Source organism: Quercus lobata, chromosome 10 (assembly GCF_001633185.2).
Source record: "Quercus lobata isolate SW786 chromosome 10, ValleyOak3.0 Primary Assembly, whole genome shotgun sequence".
Classification (NCBI taxonomy): Eukaryota; Viridiplantae; Streptophyta; class Magnoliopsida; order Fagales; family Fagaceae; genus Quercus; species Quercus lobata.
Window position 1 is genome coordinate 57,745,491 of NC_044913.1, and position 18,942 is coordinate 57,764,432.

General features: G+C 34.4%; 1 protein-coding gene and 2 long non-coding RNA genes across 19 annotated transcripts; all 3 read right to left on the bottom strand.

The window, feature by feature from the left end:
* Nucleotides 1-7,177: 7,177 nt before the first annotated feature.
* Nucleotides 7,178-11,515, bottom strand: LOC115962661. The gene is made up of 10 exons (XR_004085535.1): nt 11,240-11,515; nt 11,024-11,094; nt 10,841-10,935; nt 10,634-10,701; nt 10,074-10,326; nt 9,180-9,256; nt 8,979-9,075; nt 8,490-8,615; nt 7,623-7,917; nt 7,178-7,253 (listed from the first exon to the last, which is right to left on the bottom strand). It is a non-coding gene; the product is annotated as an uncharacterized LOC115962661 (long non-coding RNA).
* A 17-nt stretch (nt 11,516-11,532) lies between these two features.
* LOC115962660 lies at nt 11,533-15,968 on the bottom strand. Of its 17 annotated transcripts, none has more exons than XR_004085532.1 (9): nt 14,965-15,968; nt 14,746-14,868; nt 14,035-14,367; nt 13,681-13,905; nt 13,373-13,514; nt 13,153-13,194; nt 12,532-12,593; nt 11,819-12,223; nt 11,533-11,687 (listed from the first exon to the last, which is right to left on the bottom strand). It is a non-coding gene; the product is annotated as an uncharacterized LOC115962660 (long non-coding RNA). The 17 variants fall into 17 exon arrangements; XR_004085533.1 differs by having other exon boundaries at nt 13,147-13,194; XR_004085524.1 differs by having other exon boundaries at nt 11,819-12,129; nt 13,153-13,198.
* A 135-nt stretch (nt 15,969-16,103) lies between these two features.
* Nucleotides 16,104-18,652, bottom strand: LOC115965061 (putative disease resistance protein RGA1). The gene is made up of 2 exons (XM_031084265.1): nt 16,972-18,652; nt 16,104-16,633 (listed from the first exon to the last, which is right to left on the bottom strand). The coding sequence occupies exons 1-2, from the start codon at nt 18,650-18,652 to the stop codon at nt 16,104-16,106; spliced, it is 2,211 nt and encodes a 736-aa protein (XP_030940125.1).
* Nucleotides 18,653-18,942: the final 290 nt, after the last annotated feature.

Consider the following 18,942-nt stretch of genomic DNA (forward strand, 5'->3'; position numbering starts at 1 on the left):
TAGATCATGAACAAGTTCAAGTTTATTCTTCAAGAAAATGACCTAATCTCTCCCCTCTGGGTAGCATGATGATAATGCAACTAACTCTCCAAACCTAAGCACTTGGCGGAATCTTGTATTTAGGAGTTGGCACCTAGGGTGATTCCTTAGTGCCTAGTCCAAACTCCGAGCTTCCTCTTTTCATGACTGGAAGTCGAGGTACTTCTTCGTTCGTGGAAAGGATTGGGAAACTGCTTCGGAAGCTAGGAATAGCATGGAGGTATGAAGCAAGAAAATGCTGTGTCAAAACCAGCGGGCACCGTGAACTCAGATAATAAAGGGCAAACGCTGGAGCATCAAGACCAACTAGAAGACTAAGCAAACGCATCCTCAGTCTACCGAAAACGAGAGATCCTGAGACACTGGAACTTCCAACAAAAATGGAGAAACTCAAACTTCAGTGCTTGCCTCACAGATTATCACCGAATTGGTTGATACCCAGAAAGCTGAAGAGCCTAAAAAAACTTTACATCAGAGGAGGAGAACTTGAAAGTTTAGTTCAGACGCAGAAGGGAAATGATGAGTGGACGGTTAAGATTTTACATCTGAAGTACTTAGATAAATTTAATATGGATTGGGAAGCACTGCATAAATCATTCCCAAACTTGATTTTCTTGGAGAGATTCGAATGCGGTAATCTCACTTCCTACCCATGCGATTCATATGGAGCGTGGCAGAAGCCTTGAGCAATGTCAGCAATAAATTACGAATTCAACTGTTTTTTTTTTTTTTTTTTTCTTTAAAATATTGACAATATCAAATGTTGTTTGTGTCTGGTTATTTTATTTCTCTTTCAATTTACTCTTACGCTATAATGTCTATGTTTTAATGGATTTTATTGAACTGTTGTTTTTATTGTATAGCCTTCTTTACTCCTAGGATAAGCTTCAGTTTGGTTGCATTAGAACTTAGAACTCATCCCTCTACCACTTGAGCCAAGGCCCAATTGCTACACATAGACTTTTTTTTTTTTTTTTTTTTTTTTTTTTTTTTTTTTTTTTTGTGTGTGTGTGAACTGTAGTTACCTTTTTTTTTTTTTTTTGGATAAGTTAGTCAACTATAAGTATAACACTACTATTTTTCAATATATAAGAGAATCTATTGTTGTCACCATTGGACACATTACTAAGACTTTACTCTAGATGTAACTTTGTGTTTCTTTATACTTAATTTTTGACCCACAATCTATCTCTGTGTTTGTTTGTGAGCTTTTACTGTAGATCCATATGTATGTTTCTGTTCCGATTTGGGTTTCTTGGACATGAATTTTTTTTATGCATATTGCATTGCCTGCCTTATACATGGATTCTTAATATGATGTTGTAGTTACCATGGATTCTAGACACTGTTTCTGCAATATTTTGTATAATCTAACCAATGGTGTGTTGATTATCGTATTCCTCCTTATTTTATATGTATATGCATCTGATAACCGTTGTTTGTTGTATTAGATATATTGGAATTTATATTACCTATTTGGGACAATATTTAACCTTGAAATTGTGGAATGTTTATGGTAGATTAACACCCCCCCCCCCCCAAAAAGAAAAATTGTTCATAACAGTTTTTTATTGGATTGTAAAATGATTGGTAGAGTTCTATAAACAAAAGACAGATTTGCTTGTTATTGCCATACAAATATATGTAAACCTGAGGAGAAAAGGTAAATTTCATTTTAAAGTTCAACATATAGATTTGTTCTCATGTAATTAATCGTTTATGTAGTGATTTGTTTCACTTTGTAAATCTGGTTATTCCCAGAGGAGATTGAGACAGTCTCACTAATCTGAGGAGTTCATTTTTATTTTTTAATTGCAAAATAAGTCCACCAGAAGTTGTAAATTTTTGTTTAGAGTAAATTGAAAGTGACCTCTCTGTTTATTTTCTGATTGGACACAATATATATGTAGAGTGATGCATAGTGATTAGTTCTTTTAGATGCCTCCTACCTTATTAGATATGTTTGAACAGGTCTACTTTATCTGAAACCAGTAGGGGAGTGGCTAAATCGGACTCTGATTCAGCATCTCATTAGCAAAGTTCATGCCTTGTTGTTGATTAACCTCCAATGTGATATTGATGAAAGGTAAATCTCATTAGACGTAAAATGAATTTTCAAAATGTATTAATTTATGTTTTCCTTTAATCTGTTATAGTTCTATATCATGCTTTAATTCTAATGCAATGTGATGATTTGTTGACTTCTTTACCTCCTCATGAAACCGCATCATATCTGGAATCTATGCTTAAACTTGCTAACAACGTGTTCAAATCTACACTATCATGGAGTGACCTTGAGTACTAAGGGAAAACACTTCACTCTTCTCTATGCTTATTAAGATATTATTGGTATTCATTCTAAAATGGAACTCAATAGACCAAATTTATTATTATGAGATTTGAAAAACTCATTGGTCTGTGTGGTCCGTAATTGTTATTTATATTTTCACAAGAAATGTTCTTTTCTTTTTTAGTTTACAAACTTTGGCATTACATTTTTATTGCTAAACATGACCGTGCGAACTTATGAAATTTTAAATCAAAAGATTTTTTTTTCTTGCATCGTGCGTGAGTGATCTTAATAGTCTTCTTGCTATATATTAACTTACATAATGTCATTGATAATTTGAAATGAAAGGTTTAGGACCATGAAGAGATCAAACAAGAGGCAGTTCCAAAGCTACTACATGAATCTTCAGAGAACAAGTTGAGCATAGATAATTTGTAGCTTTTACACAAAAGCATAGATTATATGTTCATTTAATGGCAATATTGACATGTACAAACAGTCGTGCCATGAATTAGTTTGCTTTTAAAAAAAAAAAAAAAAAAAATTTCCCCTAGCCTCCCCCCCCCCCCCCCCCCAAAAAAATATATGCTTTATTATTGATTGACTAAGATCTACAACATATTTTGGGGAGAAACATTTTTGTAATAATTGATTCTTATATTTTAGTTTAGTGATTATAAAATAAAATAAAAATTTGTGAAAACTTCATTTAATAGTTCTTATGTTATAAAATGAAAACAAAGCTTTTATAAAATGCTCAATAACTCTCCAAAATGGTAAATTATACATTCTCCAGCTTTTTATTTGCATACTCATCTTACTGTATTATAAGTTGTATAATACATTATGTATCCTTGAAATCAATTTTAAAAAATTTAAAATACTTTTAAATAAAAAAATATGGACCGCCTAACTTATAGAATATATAGTACACTATATCAATTATTCTCCATTGGATAATAATCACATTATTTTGAGTTGGGTTTGAGATTGACACTTATAAGACTCATCTACATATCCCATTTTTCACTTAACATAATAATAATAATAATAATTATTTTTATTATGTCAAAATTTTTGTCACATCTCATGGGTCTACAGCTAGTACTATTAGAAATTGATACTTCGTGTGCATTTGGCATTGACTTAAAAAGCCAACTTTTGCTACTATTTAGCTTTTTTTGTTACTATTCATGAGTCTCATTGTACTTTTTTGTACTATTCATAGGTCTTATACACTTTTCATGTGCGTTTAGCATTGGCTTAAAAAATCAACTTTTGCTACTATTCAATTTATTTTTGCTATTATTCATAGGCCTCGTTGTACTTTTTGGTATTATTCATGAATCCTACTGTACTATTTTTGCTACCTTTTAGTTTTATCCAAAATTCAGTTTCAGTTAAATAAACTATTTCCAAATAAACACGAATGCAACTATCAAGTCAACCATAGTTTTTGGTTTTTTGTTATGTTTTTTGTTTTTTTCTTAAAGGAAACAAGCTTGGCTGTTGGTTGAAACACAACTCTAATATGAATCACAATCACGTAGAAGAGTTTATTATTTTTTCGCCATACATAAGAAATAAGCATACATACTCTTATTAAAATTGTTGAATTTAAATATTAGAAGCAAAGAATTGCCCTTGGATTTGTGTTATGTTGGAAAAGAAAATAATGTCCCGGGCAAAAAGAGAGATTTATATACCTGAACTTGTTTGCAGATAAATACATTTCTGCCCCCCAGGGCCTCAATTGGATAACAACCATCGAATAACCTAAATTTTTTGAAGTCAACTAGGAAAGTGAAAATATGCTAGGAAAAAAAAAGAGAGGAGAAAAAAGAATGTTAGAGTATAATAGAAGAGTCTCGGCCAAAAAAAGAAGAGAGTATAATAGAAGAGGAAATGACTTGCAGGTATATGGTGTGTACAGTGTGAGCCGTATGAGGAACCTGATTCTAAATGAGCAAGAGGTGATTTGGCCCAGACTTGGACCAATTGAGCCCAGCTTTATGAAAATGAGGCTGCAATCGCCTTGCTTCATGGACCTAAGGCATAAGCATGTGCCCTGGACCAAACTAGCTAAAAGGCATACTAAGAATTTCGACAAGAGAAGAAAGAATTGGCCTAGGCAATGAGTTGTACAAGTTACAACCCAACCCAATTTCATTCCTATCTTTTGCTTTTTATCTTGTGCCAAGTTCTATACAACGTGATAATTGTTTCTTTGACTACTAATAGATAAAAATTGAATTATGGAAAATTTGGGAATTCCAATAATGACATAATAGCAACAATATATTTGTCCCAGCAAATGAAAGATCCTCTGTGAAACGCGACTTCTTTCTTCTTTTTCTTTTTCTTTTTTCATTTTTTGAGAGAAAATCTAGTAATGTGGAATATTGTTTTATAATATAATTATACATAAAAAGTTCATTATTTCATAATTAATGTCCTAATTAGCCAACTTCATAAAAGATATATTAAAAAAAAAAAACAAATTAAGGTACGTAAACTCTTTTACATAATTAAACATATTAAAAGTTAATGAAATCTCATACATATTATTGTTTTTAAAATTAAAAAATAATCTCATACATGACTAAACTTACCAAAAAAGATTATAAAAATCAGAAAAGTGGGTTTTTTCTTTTTTAAAAAAGTAAAAAAGCCACAAAAGCAATTACAATTCTTAAATGCATATTCCACCCAAAATGCTAGAATTTCGTTGAAATGGCCAATGTGGGGCCCAACAATATTTTGGGCCAGCTCCACTTATTCGTTGGGGCCCAAAGGCCGAAGCCGAGGAAGGTTATGACCCAGACACTGTAATGCAAGTAGGGGTGTCAATGTTTGACCCAACCCGCGAACACGACCCGAACCCAACACGGGTTTTTTCGGGTTAGGGTTGGGCCTTTCCCAACACACAAGCCTTTCCCACAGACGACGCCAATTGTAAGGACACAATTCGTATCAAACCACAACAGTGTTGGGTTTGTACGTAAAAAGGCCCAAACAATATCATTTGTAGAACGTGGGTTTGAAAGGTTAGGCCTTAGTCACCAGGCAGTGAGTCTTTCGTGGTGTTCATACATGATTAGGTCATTTTCGCCCTAGGAGTCTTTCTCTAGGAGGCGGGCTGGGAGGCTCTGGTTTTTGGCCATTTTTCCCAGCCAGGCTTTAGGAATTACTTTCTTCCCCTTTTATACTAGCTGGTGTTTTTTTATCCTTCGTCCACGTGTAGGATCGACATTCCAAGACTGATACTTGTCCCATCAGCCCATACCCGGAGTGGTTGGGGGTGGTTGAAAAAGCTGGAGAGTATGGCTCTGTCAGGTACAGAGTATTGAATGGCAGTAAGGGCAGCTTTCTCCGGTCATTTACACTTTCCAGCATCCCCTTTGCTATTGACACAGATATTTTAGATTTTTTCCCAAGTTGTTTCTATACCCTTTTTACCCTTTCTTCCGAGGAGACTTTGGACTGGCCGAGGATTGAATCGTCCTCGGCTATATCCTAATGCTATGTTGTACTTGCATTACAGTGTCTGGGTCATAACCTTCCTTGACTTGGGCCTTTGGGCCCCAACGAATAAGCGGAACTGGCCCAAAATATTGTTGGGCCCCACATATCAATATGAGTTTTGGTTAACCCATGAGCCCTCTCTCTCTCTCTCTCTCTCTCTCTCTCTCTCTCTCTCTCCCTAGATATTAAAATAAATAAATTTTCTTGGGGAAAATATTAATAATATTTAATCAACTAATTAGTAACATGAAAATTGATGAATGCTTGCCACATCCCTCATGGCAGCACAAGTTGCGTAAGTCACTGCTCAGTTTGCATTAGAATGATGTCTGTTATTAGGAATAAGTTGTGTTTATAATTCTTTGGAGTTTTACTATTAATTAAGCGAAGTTTCTCTCATACAAAAACTTCTTGTATGATAGTAATATAGACAAGTATGCTTAGGTGAATTATGTTCTTGCAGTAATTTTTATTTTTCTTTTGGCCACCTTGATGCCCATCTACATTTCACTTCTTTGAATTATTCTTTTATCACTTTTGGATGAAAAGGCCTAGGTTTTAATAATAAGCATTGTTATTATACTGGAAGAAAGTAAGAGCACCACAATACCTAGGGACCTGGAAGAACCAATATCTCTGACTTGACTACAACAATAGAGACATTTTTTTCGCAAATTTGTAGCCTGGCATTCATAATTACCCTTTCAGATACCTAATATTTTTGAAAGAAACCTAAGGGGAAAAGATACATAATTTAGTATACATATGAAAGTTCATCACGGCAATTGCAAATATGCCAGGACTAACATATTCATGAACTGTACAGGAAAATCTATGCAAATATTTGAAATCTTCAAAATGTGTTGGACGAATCATGGACACTATCTAACCTCTATACACCTCTAAACATTACAAAAGATATATACAAAGCCTAGATTAGCTGTTTGGCAAGAGGACAGCTAGAAGAAATTTATTTAATAACTTTTTACACAGCTGAGTCATAATTGTAGCTCATCAAGAACTTCCGCTTTCACAGAAGTTGTAAAAGAAATTGGATTGGGTATATTCAGAGTCAAATTGACTGAGTTTGGTCCCACTTGATGCCTATTTCCACTAAAATCTAGCTTTGCTCAAACACCCTCCAAGTTCTGGAACATTAAGAGAGGAAAAGATTGTTTCAGATGAGAGACTCCCTTGGAAATTAGGTTCAGCCAGAATGGTCACAACCGGATGACAATAAAATAACACTACGTGCTATACTTCTTATTGTATTGACATATGTTTCTGTTGACAACGGATAGTCTCCCCTTTTTGCAGAATTGGTTTGAAGATAGAACAAAGCAGCCACCTTCTTGGGCAATATGGATCATAGTAGCTTGCCATATCTCCCTTGCTTTGGCTGTAGGTGAAAATAAATTTCAATGCCTACATATGGCAGCATAAGTATTAAATAAAAGACTGAAAAACTATAGTTTGTAAGGAAACTCAAGAATATAAAGGGAATGCTGAACAACCCGTTTAGACCTTATAAAAACACCTAATTGTGAAAATGGTGACGAATCATGCTAAATTATTCTATAGATATAGTAAATTATTTTACATATAGCAGCACAAGGTACACAAAAACACACAAAAGAGATTTCTTTGTATCCTACAATGACAACGTTAAATTGAATGACAAAAGAAAAGACATTAAAATAACACTCACTAGGAGTTCTTTTATTAGTAACTATGACAGGACTGTAAGTAAAAATGACAAAAGGTATACCTTCAGTATATAAAGTCAGTTCTTAGAGAAGACATTCTATTGTTGCGGCAGATGAGGTCACCTATTATCAAGATTGGAGTCTTAAATACAGGCAGCAATGATGTCTCTGCTGAACAGCACACTTCACATTCTGATGCAATTGGCATTACCTTTTGATGTTTTCCAAGATACCAGCCCAAGGAATCGAAAACTAGAATGGCACTAAAGAGTGAGTATCCAGCGCTTTTAACTATTCCCTTCTGGAAGTGGACTTCATATTTACCCATTTAAGTAAAGAACTGTCAACTTTTCAGACCTGCATAAACAAACATTCAACGTGATTCAGTCAAAAAAAGAATAGAATTACATTTTCCAGTGGGTTATATGCGTCACAAGAAAATGCAATACAGTGAGTAATAATAAAGTATTGACTAGGCACAAATTTGTTCAACCTTGATTAGCAATTAGCTACTATCCCTGGTTCTTTTTTGGGTAGACTGCAAAATTAACTTATGTAACCATTGATTAAGCATTCATACCTGTATGTTCTAACTTTTTCCCTAAATTTGTGATGCCTCCCTAAATTTTTTCAAATTAGTTTGCAAATTCTCACAAAATAATCATAATTCTATGGCAAGAAAACTGTGTTGTACCTTGTTTCAACTTATCATTGCAATGGGGCTTTTAGTGTAGGAAATACAATTCAAATTGGATAAAAAGCACAGCTACGATATTTTAGCTTTTTAGTTATAGAAGATTTCATTGATAGAAGTTTTTTTTTTTTTTTTGGTAGAACATTGATAGAACTTTTCAGTCTTATTTCTGAGTAAAGTTAAATTTTAAGCTATATTGTATTAAATGAATAATTACAAACAAAATTCGGCTTACAGAGACTTCTGTCCATTGCCTTGTCTGCAATCTGTAGGCTATTACCCTCCATATAGGGATATGAAGTGGAGCACCCAAACAGGTTGGCCTCGTAGTTAAGACAAAAAGACTGACAATAAGAGAAGACTGAAACAGAAATTTGGAAATACATTAATTGAAGCTTACTATTATATGCTCTCTGCAAAGATTTGTAGCAGGGATTATCTGTGAAATGATTTTAACTATCAATCAAGTTTGCAAGATGGCAAGGCACTAGACGTATATCTTAGTGCATAACTTGATCTCAAAAAAAAAAAAAAATGCATCAAATTTGAGTTTCAAGTTTCTCTTCTTAATTGGGTTCTTCAATTTCTTGTAGACGTCTGAGGACTAGATATCATAGTTTATGCCATTGATTAGTACTAAAATTTGAACATTCAAAACAAGATATATATATATATATATATATATGATCATAATCAGTATGTAAGGGTAATCCTTGATGTGTACCTCATAATCTAGAAAACTGCTGAAGTCACTGCAACAGAGACTTTAAGTTAGGAAACCAAAACATAGGATTTGAACAGCGGACAAATTGTCAGGAATCCTGTATATTTGAGGAGAAAAAGGAGTTATTTCTGATTATATATATATAGGAGATAGAAGCAAACTTGGTGAAAAGTGTAAATGCTGGAAAAGCCTAGGCCTTACTTGATTCATTGTTGAAGTGATACCTAATACACCCAATTGACACTTGCAGGTACATTCAAGTCATGGTTCCAGCTAACCTAAAACCAGAAGTCTTTTAGGAAAAAAAAAAAAAAACTGAAGAAAATAAAATTAGCTTAGCTTGAGAATAAATGTAACTGCTATTATGAAGTAACCAATGATGAGTAAAACAGCTTACCCAACATTATAATTTGATCTCAAAAGAAAAATGATGTTAACCTTCTCGTTTAATTTGATTTGAATCTCAAGTTATACTTCCTTATAGTGCACACTGTACAGCAAACCGGACTTTAAGTTTATCTACAAATCTATTTAAAATAGAATAAATAATTTGTCTCTGAGTATTTCACATGTTTAAAACTAACTTCAGATGAATTCATAACATTAATTAACTTTAGAGAAGCTTGAAATATGAATAATGATAGAGACCTATTTAATCCAAAATTGGTTAGTGAAAGCTTAACAGTGAAGACAATGTAATAGTAACTAAAGAGCCCTAATCAATGCATTGTTGGTAGACCAGAATACACACACAAATAATCTCAAGAAGTTTAGAATTGATTGTTCAAATAAAAATACTTGATTTTTGTTGTTGGATGGAAAATTTGAAGATCTAAGAATGCTACGCAGAAAAATGTGCTACTCTATATGAGCACACAATTTTGAACAAAAATTATGGAAATTAAAAATTAAGTGCATAAGCTAGTCCATTCAAAGTAATATATTAAACCTAAGGACATTTGAGCAAAAATACCGATTTTAGATTCTTTAAGCTTAGCATAGGAGTCAAAAGTTTGTCTAGATAATTGGAACATGGGCAATCTTGATCAATCTATGCTGACGTACATAACCTCTATTTGGGAAATGAAGGATTACCAGCATGGCATCATCTGTTATTTAGTAAGGCACCACACCCATGTTGGTAGATATCTCAACTTCTTGCAATTGTTTATAGACATCTCATCAACTAAATAAAGGTTCTGCAACTATAGTGGAAAGTCATCCACTCTTGTTTACTCTTTTTGATTTCAAAATATCTTACTTGCGATTGTTGAAGTAGATGAGGCAGCAACTTGAGCTTAGGCACACATAATGTTTGATTTGTGTGTAGCCTGAAATGTCGGACATCCTTTACAAAAATTAAAAGGCTCCACTAAGAATACATCAACTAATTTTTCTGTCTTATATAGATCTAGATTATTCAACCAAACTCAGATAACACCCGGGCATTTACTTTTGAAACTCCGAAGAGAATCTAACAAGGAATTGGGAAGGTTTGTTTTCCATTGACCGGATATGAGAATCTTAAGTAATAGGGAAAACTTAGATTTCACAATCTGTAATCCAAGAATAAATCCATGTATGTTGTTAGAAATGGAAAAGAAAAAAGTTTCAAAATGAAAAACATGGAAAAGAGCAAATTAAGAAATGTGTACATGATTCTGAAGAATTCCATATAACACGAACAAGGTCATCAACACTCTCTATTGCAGTCAATTTTCCACTGAAATATAAACAAACAATGAATTTGAAAAGATTAACAATTTTAGTGAGTAGTATACAAAGTTGAGAAAAGGAAAAAAAATATATTAATAATAAAATTTTTTGGAAGAGAGACAATAGAAGAGAAGAAGAGAACTCACAATTCTTAGTGAGTTTAGGAATAAAAAGTACTGGAATCAATTTGTAAGTCCACCTTTTGTGATTTCTGGATTATGACCAATCTTTTGTCTGTAATCTAAAACTTCGCAAGATTATAAGTTAAAATAAATCCTCAACCACTGTGCCAAATCTTCCACTTAGGTTTCAATTGAGAGGGATCGCACCTTTCTTTACAGGAAGGTAGTGCATTCTTGTTCTTGGGTTTCATTTCTTGAAAAGATTTGAAGCTGCCCCACTATTGTTGCAGAAGTTACAAGAAAACAAACACGTTACTTTCAGAATAAAAAGAAATTAAACACGTTAGCTCTTGCATGAGAACCTCAAATCCACATAGGGTTCCTTGAATTCATAAATTCAAAGGGCTTGATGAAAGAATTTACCCGAAAAGCATGTTTGATCATGGCCAAAGGCTATGAGTTTTACTCCTAACACCATTTCCCTTCATGTCACCAAATTTCACGCAATTTTGCCGTGACCTCCAACGACTTCTAATAGTACTTTTCTACTTCTTGAATTTCCCGCACACTGAATTCTAATGAGCTCTGTTCTACATCACCCACCACTCTAGAAAGGTTCCAACATCATTAACATTTAGTGACTCCAATTGATGATATAAATAGGTATCATTATCTATATAAAAAAAATGAAATGACATTTACTCACCATAAACTCTCAGCACTTCTATCATTTATCTTGAGGCAGTTATGAATGAATAGGTGTTGCAATTTGGTGAGCTGTTACATGGCATCCACTTTAGGCCAGATAAAAAAGGTTCTTGCGTCCAAATAAGTACAAAGTGTTGAAGAGAGAAAAGGTTGCCCAACCACTCTGGCAAATTTTACATTCCATAATATCAACAAATTTACTAAATAATAGTTGAAATAAAGAACCACCAAAGAATAGATGTTGTTAGAAGGGTGAAATTAGAGGAAACGAAAATGAGATTTGGGGGAACTCACCAATTTTTGATGAACTTCAACCAGATAACACTCAAATCAACACTCCATTAGACCGGGAGCAATCATTAACCATTCTGGCAGCAACCAATAAAAAATATCCAGCTTTTACTGTAAAGTGAGCATAACATGGTAATAACTTCCGGCAAATTATCGACCACTCTGAATAACACCGGAGAGCATCTCTTTAGTAAAGGATTAGATCTCTTCCTTTGCTGCCCAAAAGTAGCATTCTTGTACCCAAAATTCAGATCTTGAAGAGAGAGAAAAAATTTAATCATGCACCAAATCAGAAGCTTCCATTGAGAGCTCATCTGCACAGCTCAAAAATATGACGCCTCAAACTAAGAATGCACCTAGGTGTCAAAGTTTGGCTGATTGAACAGGGCTTTAGAATGGTGAAGAATCCTGTGCCAAATCAGAAGCTACGGTTGGCTCTTATATCAAAGAAATACTATGTACTACTAGTGGCTTAAATATTTTGAAATATTGTCTAAGGAAGGATGCATTGCCATGAACAAGATTTACAAACTAGATGCACACAATATAGATACAACGCTACCAAGATTTACAAACTCACTTTTTAAAATTTTTGAATTTGAAGTATTAGAAAAAAATAATTTTTGAATTTAAGTATTATAAACAAAGAATCACGCTTGCATTTTGACATGTTGGAAAAGAAATAATGCCTTGGACAAAAGTAGAAATTTAAATACCTGAACTTGTGTGTCAGATAAATACATTTCAGCCCCCAATTGGATAACAACCATCAAATAACCTAAATATGTGAAAGTGAGTACATGCTGGGACAGAAAAATGAGAAATCTAAAAGAGAAAAGGAAGAACATGAATTATTCCTATCCTTACTGCCCTGACTTAGTTCAGCAGGAAATATTATATTCCATCTTTTCGCTGCCTTCACTTTCATCAAGAAGAGCACATTATGACTAATATTGCTGTAAAGTGTCTATTTTTCATTTTTGAATATGACATAGGTGCTTGGTAATTAGCGATCCTTAATTGTCTTTCAAAATTCTTGCATTATGTTTATTATGCTCAGCGCATTCTAACTTTTTCAGAAAAGAGAGCAATTATTGATCAAGTTGTTAAAAGTATATAAAAAAATCTAATGATTGGCTAAAGCTCAAGAAAATATAATATTGGAAAAATAACAATAATTTTGGGGGAATTAAAACTTTCTCGATGACACTTATGCAAGCACTATCATAATACATAATCCATTTTCATTCATTATACTATGTTGGGGGAAGGGCAAGAAAAAAGAAAACAACAAAACCTTCACAAGAAAGAGAATTAGGCAGTTGAAGTACCCAAACCTGTTCACGCATTAGAGGACCTAGGTTGAAATACTACCACGTCTTCCTACAGACAAATAATGCCCAAATTATGTGAAAAACTTGAAGAAAGTAAATATTTTATGGAAGCAAAAGAAAAAAAAATTATGAATAAAATTTTTCTATTTTATTCTAATATGAAAAAAAAACATTTCTAGTATTGGAGAGGAGAGAGTAGAAAGTCAGTTTTGGATGGACTTACCACCAACATTTCCTGATATCACATAAACTTCCTCTTGATGATGTAATAATGCAGTGAGGCATTGTATGGGAGCACATTCATCAGCTTTGTTCAATCATAAATTAATTAATTGTTCTTCCAACTGAATATAATAGAATTTGGCCTGCACATCAAGGCAATATATTTAATTAATAAATAAGAAATAGATTAAAAAAGATCAGAGGAAAGCAAATAAAGAAAGGAAGACATTAGGGAAATTGTGAATGTAATTAGTTGATTTAAAGCAGAGTATCAGAGAAGAAAAGAGGATTAAGTTTAAGATAACTGACCACACACATTGTTGTAATAATATATGTGTTAACTTCAAACAGCTTCCTCTTTAATCCATTCCCTGTCATTGGACCAGAATTGGCTGATACTCTCAGCACTTCTATCATTTAACTTGAGGCAGTTATGAATGAATAGGTGTTGCAAATTGGTGAGCCAATACATGGCATCCACTTGCATCCAAATAAGTACCAAATGTTGAAGAGAGAAAAGGTTTCCCAACCACTCTGCCAATTTTACAGTCAATATATAAACAAATTCAGTAAACAGTAGATGAATTAAAGAAACAAGAGGGGTAGATTTTATTAAAAAGGTGATATCAGAGGAAAAGAAGATGAGATTTTGGGGGAACTCACTAATTTTGATGAACTTCACTCAGATAGTAATTCAACAACCGTCAACCATTCTGACAGCAACCAACAAGAAATATTCAGCTTTTACCGTAAAGTGAGCATCTCTTTAGTAAGGGATTGGTCCACTTCCTCTGTTCCCTGAAAGCAGAATTCTTGTACCCAAAATTCAGATCTTGAAGAGAGAAAAAGTTAACCCTGTGCCAAATCAAAAGCTAACATTGACGCCTCATATCTGCAGCATAAAGATCCTCAAAATATGACTCCTCCAACTAAGAATGTGCTTAGGTGTTAAAGTTTGGCTGATTGAAAACTGGGGCTAGAATGGCAAAGAATCCTCTGCCAAATCATAAGCTACCATTAACACTTACATCAAAGAAATGCTAAGTAGCACTAGTGGCTTATATATTTTGAAATATAGTCTAAGGATGCATTGCCATGAACAATATACACTACATATATCAGAAAACGAACACAAAATAGATGCAACGCTACCAAAATTTACAAACTCATTTTTTATTTTTTTTATTTTAAGTATTAGAAACAAATAATTTTTGAATTTAAGAATTATAAACAAAGAATTATGCTAGCATTTTGTTATGTTGGAAAAGAAATAACACCTGAACTTGCCCCCAATTGGATAACAACCATCAAATAACCTAAATTTGTGAAATAGAGTATATAAAAGAGAAGTGGAAGAATAGGAGATGGACTTACCACATTGTTTTTGTCTTACTTTGACCAAAAACATCTTCAACTTCTCTAATTTGGTGAGCGGCCCTTGAATTTTGATCATTTGCAGCTCTTGAAGAGAACTTTCCTTTTTCTTTCTTTTTTTCCCTGTGAGAGAATAAGGAATAAATCAAATTAAAGAAAAAATCTATGCGTAATCTTTGATAATTGTCTGTTTGATTAATTCAATATGAGAAAACTTACCACTCTGATCTGTCTTGGACCAATATGCACAACTACCCTTTAATCCGTTTTCGAGAGAGAGATATTTGGAATATGGGCAATTTTGAGCCACTCTGCGCCGCTTCCCTTCACACATCTTTCCTTTAATTTGGGGCAATCATTAATATATAAATCGGGTGAGGTGTTGCATGGCTCCCGCTGTTGGCAGATACATCAGGTTCTTGCATTCACAAGATACAAGTTCGAACAGAAGAAAGGTTGCCCAACCACTCAGGCAAAGCTTCCATCTGGTCAAAATTAATTATCCAGAGTTGTGTTAGGGCAGTAAATCGTTGAATATCGTCTGGGAGAGAGTTGAGTTTAGCCCATCCATACAATTCTAGTGTTTCAAGGGATGCGTGTTGGATGGAACTGAGACTAGGGAAAGCATCCAACTCCTCACAAAACCCACCAATACTCAAATCCTTCAAGCGGGTGAGGTAGTCTAACCCATCTGGCAAACCCATCAATCTTTTACAAGATCTAATTGTTAAAGAGGAAAGTGAATGCAAATCCTGTAGATTTGGAATTGATATCAGATTAGGACACTCATCTATCTCCAATGACGATAGAGATATACATGATTGAAGACCAATTGGTAGAACTTCAATACTACACGATATCGCTAGAGTTCGAAGAAGTAACGCCACACCTTTTATACTTGGAAAGGACCTCAGATTAGGACAATTCTTACCTCGAAATTCTCAAGGGAACGAAGGGTGTGCAGTCCATCCGGCAAATAACTCAATTTCTTACAGTTTGATATATTCAGTGACCGAAGAGAAGTGTAGAAGCCCCATACATCCCCATGTGGTGATAGGGATACCAAATCATCACAACCGAATATCTCAAAGACATAAGACTCGAATTATTTTTCAATAACTGCTCTGGCAAAGAAGCAAGTTCTGAAATTCCCAAAATATAGAGAGACGTTAGTGTGGTAAGCTTGCTGCTAATTTTTTCAAATGTCGTGCTCTTGGTTTGCCAAATATCAAATTCCTCAAGAGAAGGAAAATGACATGGAGCACTTTTCAGTTGCTCACAGTACTGAATGGTCAAATTCTTAAGGCAAGGAAACACCGTTCCCGTTGTTGTTGGCTCCATCGCATCCGTCCATTCAACTAGATTTTGCATCCCCCCAATTCAAGACTTCTCAAACACGGGAACAATATTTTGTCGTAACCACCATCATTATAGTTGCCGTAAAACTCGGTTCCTATAGATCTTACATTATCCATCCCACTTATTTCAAGATCCCTAAGACAAGGTAGAAGCCCGAGAGTGGGAAGAACCTCACATTTCTTGCAATCAATTAATTTGATATTAATCAAATTGTCATATAGCAAAAAGCCATCCCTTGCATCATGACTTGTCAACATCCATGATGGGAATTTCTCCCCTCCAAAACCATCAATTCTTAAGCTCTTTAAATATCGGTGAGGTTGGAGTCCTTCCAAAACCTCTTCATCATTATTGTGGTTGCCTTCTCTATTCCCACTCCAGTAAAATCCCAACTTGTATACTTTGGCCTTTTCTACTAATTTGGCGTTTTTGGAGGCTTCTTTATCTTTCACATGCTCTAGCCTACGAATGTCTAATTTTCCTTTTAGTTGATTTAAGCATCCCAATTCTTCGATCTGAAAACCTGTGCCTTGACCCACAACGAAACATTGCAAAGTTTGCAGACAAGTCAACTGCCCTAAGCCTTTAGGTGTTTGCCCAATTTCATAACCATTAAAATAAATATGTCTCAAGTTAATCAAATTTTTTAGATCTTCTGGAAGCTCTTTGAGATTATAACAACCTTCGATTCTTAAAGTTTGCAAATTGTAGAGCTTGGTGATGGCCTTTGGCAACGCTTCGATGGAGGTACTTGAGATGCTGAGAAGTCTCAAATGTATTAATAGGCCAATTGAACATGGCAATTCTTTTATACTTTTCCATATAATTTTAAAACACGTAAGCATTCAAAATTGAATATTGTATTGCCAAGTGAAGCATTTTCTGAAATAAATGTGCGCAATTTCCAAACACCATCTTTTAAAGATGAAATTCTTGGTATACTTTTGCCTTTAGATTGGATCACCAAACGCTGTACAAGGCTGATACCATCTACTAAATCCTCATTTAAAATTAGGGTCTCTGATTTTGAAACTAAGAGAGCAAGATCATGTACCAAATCATGCATTTTGCATATGATAATATTATCATAATCATCCTTTTCCTCATCTTGGAATAAGGAATTCCCCAATAAGATATCAAAACATATATTACCAATATCCTCCATCACTAGACAACTTCCTAGAGAGGGTTGAAGAAACCCTTCAGCCATCCAAAGCTGAATTAATTCTTCCTTATTAATCCTATAATCTTTAGGAAAAATTGAACAATATGCAAAACAGTGTTTAAGAGAGGGTGATGGAAGATGATCAAAGCTTAATTTTAATATTGGTAACATTTCATTACTAACATTTAGTGAATTCCAAATTTCATTGTTTTGAATCGCTAGCCATTCACTTTTCTCCTTTTTACGAGACATCGTCCCTCCTAGGACTTCTGCAGCTAATGGGACCCCTCCACATTTTTTTGCAATATCCCTTCCAATAGCCTCTAACTCTAGAGTTAGTTGAACTCTTTCATTAAGAGATACTTTTTTCTTGATGATGGACCAGCATTCATCTTTTGATAGTTTTTTCAAGTTATGTTGTGGAATTGTCTCTGTGATTTTTGCCACATTGTCACTACGGGTTGTTAAAATAATGCTGTTTCCCACACTCGAATTAATTCCTAAGAGACAATTCCTTAAAGTATTCCATTTCATAGGTACTTCATTCCACACATCATCAAGTATTAGAAGATATCTTTTGCCTTGCAACTCTTTTTTAAGGCATTCTAATATTGTATTCTTATTTTCTAATGCACTTGGCTGATGGGTAAGGGATTCTAGAGCCTCTCTCAAAATCCTTTTATCATTGAAATCATCAGAGACACAGACCCAGATTGTCTTATCAAAATGTCTCTTTACTAGCTCATGATTGTACACTAGTTTTGCTACAGTCGTCTTCCCCAAACCTGCCATTCCTACAATAGGAATGACAGAGAGTTGTTGATTGGTTGCACTAAGCAACAAGTCTACTATTTCTAAGACATGATCTCCCCTTCCTACAACTTCTGAATGATCAATAAAGGAGTCTGTCTCTCGGTTTGGGATTATCGCAAGAATTGCATTTACTAATTTTTCTCTGGCTAGTCCAAATCTATCTGCTTCTTCATTAATCCTTTTTAGCGATTCACTAATAGTCTTAACTTTGTTGGCCATCTTGATACGAAATGCAATGGGGTTTGAAAATGAAAAGAAGAAGCATACCTTTCTCTTCATTTGGTTTCGAATTTCTACCTTTCGTCGAAGAATCTCATAAGCAAGCTCATCCAGCACGTCATCAGCATCATAAGCAAGGTCTTTAAGCCTCCGCAGCCAAAGCCTCACGGCCTCTTCTCTTTCTTGCCTTCTGTCTGCATCAGCCAGCACAGATTGAATCAACTCTACTGAATCACGAAGCCGTGTCAGCTCATCATTGAAACCCCAGAAAAGGCCGATCTGCTCAGTAACAAGTGGAATCAGCTTGCTTAGTATTTCCTTAGCAACATCAGTAAGGACAGCCTCAGCCATGTTTTCTTTGGTACGTACTCAGGTAAAAGCCAGAAATAAGCTAGAAATATTTGAAACTATAGAGGAATCAGGATGGTAAAGACTAACAGCAAAAATATTTATATACAAGTGAGGAACAACCACTTGCACCGTCTATTACGCTCTTCTGAAATGGGGACATTAGCTTGTGAGAGAGCTAGTGCACCATCATTAATTAAATATCTATCCGTGGGCCAATGCATATACATATTAGTCAGATTCAAAACACATATGTAGTCGGTCAACAAAGTTCATTGATGTACTAAAACAAT